Source organism: Phragmites australis, chromosome 16 (genome assembly GCF_958298935.1).
Source record: "Phragmites australis chromosome 16, lpPhrAust1.1, whole genome shotgun sequence".
In the NCBI taxonomy this organism is placed as follows: Eukaryota; Viridiplantae; Streptophyta; class Magnoliopsida; order Poales; family Poaceae; genus Phragmites; species Phragmites australis.
In genome coordinates, this window is record NC_084936.1 from 26,708,963 (window position 1) to 26,714,962 (window position 6,000).

At 43.4% G+C, this 6,000-nt stretch overlaps 1 protein-coding gene across 1 annotated transcript; it reads left to right on the forward strand.

Annotated features, from left to right (window-relative positions):
- The first annotated feature begins 3,498 nt into the window (after positions 1-3,498).
- On the forward strand, positions 3,499-5,378 carry LOC133895718 (putative pentatricopeptide repeat-containing protein At3g05240). The gene is given in 4 exon segments (XM_062336209.1): positions 3,499-3,839; positions 3,841-4,304; positions 4,307-4,834; positions 4,837-5,378. Coding segments are annotated over 4 exon segments (1,467 nt in total). The 5' UTR covers positions 3,499-3,543; the 3' UTR covers positions 5,016-5,378.
- Positions 5,379-6,000: the final 622 nt, after the last annotated feature.

Below are 6,000 nucleotides of genomic sequence, written 5' to 3' on the forward strand. Positions count from 1 at the left end.
AGCCTAGTATTAAGGTTTTAGAGGAGAGGAAGATAAGTTTTTAGCCTATGTAAGAGGTGAGAGTTTTTGAGAGAAAATTTTTTGTAATCCGTCTAAAATAGAGCTGATCTCTTTGAGTAATGAAGTTTATATATTTTTTTCATATGCTTAATTTCCCCTCATTCTAGTCTCTCTCTATTGGTTTCTTGTAAATTTGCAAGTTTTCATTTTTCGGTTGTATTTTTCTTGTTGATTTTCGTTCTTACCTTTGAGCTGTGATTTTTCAACCTTAGAAAGTTGTTCTTCTTATTGCTAGAGGCATAAACATTCATATAATCATGTATTTGAGAGGATCTTGAATCCCCTTGCCTCTAAACCATCAACTTGAAGAGTTGTTTCTTTCGGTGACTATCTTTTTGCTTTGTTATTCATTCAAGTTTTAAGCTTTTGTGTACAAAGACACATGGAATAATCTTGAATAGAGCCTATGGTTCATATTCCATCCGTGGAGTCATGTTGCTTTAGAACTTTCTTTTTCTCTTTATCTCTCTAAAGTTTATATTTTCATTTATGTGTCTTTGAGAGACGTTAGATGATCAAGGAGTATGTTATCTATTTCACAAGAAATTTGTAAAGTGCCTATTTACCCTCTTTAGTCGCCGTTCTTGGCAGTGGCGGAGCTTGACAAGGAATTGGGGGGGGGGGGGGGAGTAGAGAGAAGGATTAATGTATAGTTAACAATTAAGTAGTAAAATTAACACTTTCTTCAACAAAATTTTGAAGTAAGGGGGGCCAAGGCTCCTGTTGGCTCTAAGGAAGCTCCGCCACTGATTCTTGGTTCTACATGGTACCAAATAATGTACAATCTTTTTTTATTGGGACATATTTTTATTTTTTAAGAGAATACGGAAAGAGAAACCCTTCCGCGGAAATGAAACACCAAGTTGCGACCCCAGGGATCGAACCTAGATGGACTAGGTGAACAACCTTACACCAAGCTACCCGAGCTGCGCTCAGTTTTCCGGGACATATTTTTGTTGCATTGATTGACTCATTCACAAGCTGCAGCTTCAGATATCTTCACCTGTTTGTGTGATTATCATGTTTGATGATAGGCATGGTCCCATGGGTCTCGCAATCAAGGAACGAAGGTGTAGTAATCCCAGCAAACACTTTCGGTTTAATAAAAGCGGGGCCAATGGACTTCGGTCTAAAAGGGGAGAATTTAGTTTCACCCTTGTAAATGTAGCCTCGACTCATTTAGCATGGAACAATTTTTGTTTACTTTAACGGATCGGTTTATACATTATTAAAACCTTCTTAATCAATTAGGACTGAAGTGTTTGCATATTTCCTAAAGGGCTTTGAAAAAGTGACTTGAGCCCAGAGTTACTTATTTAATCTGAATTCTCAGTAACTGACTTTCACATAGGGATGCAAGTTTTATACTTTTTGGGTTATTGGGTTAATCCAAAACTTAAAAAAATAAACTAAATATTTACTCACACATAATTAAGTTAAAAAATGAACTAAGTGGTGACTCATAATTACCCATTGGGACCACTTGCATCCCTACTTTCACACAATGAATGTCTATCTGTTGACCCCACCCATTTTTCTACATGGATTCATTTTTCCATTTTCTTCCTAGTGTTAGTAGTTATCCATTGCATAATTTTGCTTTTTCTGGCAAATTTTTATATTGTACTTACTTTCCAGATTGATGAATTGGCACCAGACCAAGATGAAAGCAACGACACCGACAAGAACATGGCTGTCATGTTGGGCCTCTTAATATGGAACAGATCTGGAAATCTGGAAAATCTCATTTTGAATCGGCAGTCTTTTGCACAGACTGTCGAGAACATTTTTGCACTTCCATTTCTAGTGAAGGATGGAAGAGTGGCGATGAATGTTGATTGAATTCAAGTGGAAAGCAAAAGGGCTACTGACTATTGTGTAATGCTGATGAAATTTGTGGCTTTCATTCTTGTTACAGTCCCAAGAAATGCTCCAGCATCTCGGCAAGTGTTCAACAGACAGTTTGTGTTCCGGTTTGATTCCAATGACTGGAAGGTAGATTTGGGGGTCACTGTGGCCAGTCATTCACTTACATGATCATCTTGACTACATCCTGCTATCTCCCATCACTACATATTTGTTTTCTGCATTTCTATTCCTTCCATTGCTGCTGACACTTTGCAATGCTCTGCGCGTTCGCAGATAATGAAAGGCGTTGTCGAGCCAGGAACGGAGCTAATGCCTCACAGAAACTACACTCGTGGAGATCAATACAAGAATACGCAATCGTGTTCTGCTCGTGAAGGTTCTCAGCTGGGTTCAGATTCCAGACCACTGAAAGAAAGCGAGGAATTCGCAAAAGAAGAAGCAATGGAGGAGGGTTTAACCAATGGTTGCTTTGGAGATGGCGTTCCGAAAAGGAGGAAAAGATCACATCGCATGCCGCTCGGAGATTGTTTCCTGACGGAGATGGAGTAGGTTCACTGATCTTGTAAGTTAATTGCAGTTTGATGGTACTGGACTGGATTCAAAGCACTTGCACTTGAGATCTTGCAATCATGCTTAGGCAGTGATTTATTTTTTCCTTTTCTAATCCTTTTAGGAGGAATTATGCTCAAAACTTACAAAGTTACAATCACCTCTAGGGATTTCAATTTCCTTGTACAATTTTTTTCATTCATCGGCGAAAAGACCAAAGTTCATGAAATTTCGTAGAAATTTTAGTCATTTTTTATTCCCTGTTCTATAGATCTCATATGTTAATGAAAGAAAATTCTAAACTTAGATATTTCGTTCCCCTCTGAAATTTCGCTGAATTTTTAATCATGATCATGTGGATGTATTATGCATATTAATTGTTGTATATACAGTAGTAGTTGATGGGCAGGCGAATATCTGCGCTACAAGCCGTCAGTTTTAACATAAACTTGGATTCGCTACTTAAGCTGTTAAGCACCTGTCACAAATGGCTCTTATACCATAATACAATTCTTGTATAAATCTAAACATTATAACAAAAACCATAAATCAGATGAAGTTTAACCATAATACAATTCTTGTATAAATCTACTAGATAGAAAACTTATACAATGGTACAACAGATGAAGTTTAGGCCTGTTTGGCACACAAAGTTCACAAAAATTTCATATGAAACATCACAAATCGTGTAGAATTTCGCCTAGATTCCTGCGTTCCCAAACGGGACACTTCGGTTTTTGGACCTTTCATGGCTGTGCTGCCCTTACAATTATACACAGGACAGCTATCCAAATTTTCTTGCTACCTCAAAAACAGAGTAGCCAGGGAATAAAATTCACCAAAATGTTGGTGAAATTTTGCGAAAATTGGAAATTTGGAGGAGGAGCGAAATATCTAACTTCGAAATTTTGTGAGACCCATAAAGCTGAAGACGAAAAATGATCGAATTTTTAATAAAATTTTGTGAATTTCGATCTTTTCACCCGTGAACTAACAAAATTGTAAAACCAAATTGAAATCCTGCCGGTACACTGGTAGTCTCATGCAGGTAGAAGCAGGCTGGCCATGGCGGCCCCCGCCACGACGGCCACCCCCCACTACAACGCCCTCCTCCGCTGCGCTTCCGACCACCGCGACCTCCTGCTCGCCTTCCGCGCCATGCTGCGCGGGGGCGTTGCGCCGGACCACTTCACCTTCCCCTTCGCGCTCAAGGCACTCGCCCAGACGGCCCCCCGGGGCTCGCCCTCGCCGCCGCCGTCCCGGCGCGAGCCCGCGCTGGGGTGCCTCCACGCGCAGCTCGCCAAGTCCGGCCACGCCGCCGACGTCTACGTCGCCACCTCCCTCGTCCACGCCTACGCCTCCGGGCGACGCTGCCTCCGCGCGCGCGGCCTTCAACACCGCGCGCCTCCGGAACTTAGTCATCTGGACGGCGATGATCGCCGGCCACGCCGCGGCGGGTGAGGCGCGGGAGGCGGTCTCTCTGTTCAGGGAGGCCGTGGAGTGCGGGCGGGAGGTTAACGCCGTCACGGTCGCGCAGGTGATGGCTGCGTGCGCCCAGTGCGGGGACGTGGAGAGCAGGAGGTGGGTGCACGCAACGCTCCGTCTTTGGGGCGTCGAGCCCGTGCTGGCGGACATCGCTCTTGCCACGGCTGTCCTGGACATGTATGCACGATGCGGCGGTCTCAGCGCCGCATTCGAGGTGTTCGATGAAATGCCTCGGGGAAACGAGGTATCTTGGAATGCCATGATTGAGGTCTGCAGTCGGCATGGAGGTCTGGATAAGGTTTTAGAGGTGTTTTCCAGCATGCACGCTGCCGGGATGAAGCCTGCCACCTTGGAGATACAAGCTTAGGCCGTGGGGTGCACGCCTACTTGGAGAAGACAAATGGTTGTCAACATGTCGCAGTTTGCACATCTCTCATGGATATGTACTCAAAGACTGGCAATGCACAGATATTCCGTTGTCTTAAAGTGAAGGATTTGATGGCGTGGACAAGCATGATCATCGGTTTGGCCAAACATGGCCATGGAGAAGATGCAGTGCAGCTTTTCAACCAGATGAAGTGTGGTGGTGCTGTTCCAGATGATGTAGCATTCCTAGGCGTGCTTACTGCTTGCAGCCATGCAGGAATGGTGGATGAGGGAAAAAAGTACTTCAACTCCATGATGATTATTTACAGAATCAAACCAACAATCAAACATTACGGTTGCATGAATGATCTCTTGAGCCGGGCAGGTCACTTGGCGGAGGCTGAAGGGATGCTGCAATTGATGCCTATTCAGCCCAGTATCACAATATGGGGAAGTATGTTGAACGGTTGCAAGATATATGGCAGGGCTGATATAGCTGAGAGGATCGAAGGCAGGTTGCTGTACTGAATCCTCAGTTTGGCGCAATCTATGTGGTTCTGTCCCATATATACGCTGGATTTTGTAGGTGGCATGCTGTTGAGCAGACTCGAGGGTTGATGCGGCAGAGAGGACTGAAGAAGAGTATTGGCTCCAGTGGCATTGAAGTGGCCATGCTGTGCTCCTGATTCTTAAATTAAACTGTCTGCTCATCTTATACAACAAGTTAAGTGAGAAGAATTTTATGGACACATCATGGACATGGAACGCAGGACTACCATCAAGGGTGTGTCCACGCTTGTAAAAAGTGTCGAGATTGTCAATTATGTACATTATGTGGAGAGAAAGAGGTAAAGATCCAACTGGCTTACTACGCTTGTACCTGTGAAGTTGTTTATTCTTAACTTAATTACCATCGTTTTCCAAAAGCTAGACCATTATTGTACTCTGCCCTTAATTAGATGAATGTACAGTAGATGAGATTTTTTTGGTAGATCATTCTTTACCATATAGCTCTATCTACTTCATACAAAGAAGGATGCACGCCATTTACATTTCACAAGAACAGTCTGTTAGAAACTTCTTTTTTTGTTCTGACTGGAATGTGAATAAGGTCTGAATTGATATAGTTAACTTTGAAATAGCTACATTAATTTCCACAGCTCTGAAATCTTCCTTCTCTATCCTAAATAGTAAATATGGATTATGGAATGTGTTAACGAATGTGTATCTGCTGACAGCTATCTAGTTCTGTTCGTGCATGGCTGCTGACTGAGTAATTCACCAATCCTATTTTCACTATAGATCACGGCTGACTAGGAGCTTAGTTAGGCTAGTTAGTCCCTAATGTCAGCCTTCTGTACATGTATATAAGGACCAATACTCTTGATCAATACATGTGTGTTGGATCTCTTCTCCAGTCAATCCCTTCCATGGTATCAGTTACCAAGTGATCTCCTCGTTTTTCCGCTGCCTCTCTCCGTTGCCTCACCATGAGCACCTCCTCTTATGCTCCTTCCTCCCCCACTGGTGTTGCAACTCAGGTGTTTACCACGCCTCTCCCCTCCCACCAGATCCAGCTCACGTCCCTATTGTTCTTGATCTCCATGAATCAAACTATGGCTCCTGGAGCCAACTGTTCTCAGTTGTCTTCGGCATATTCGGCCTCGGCGA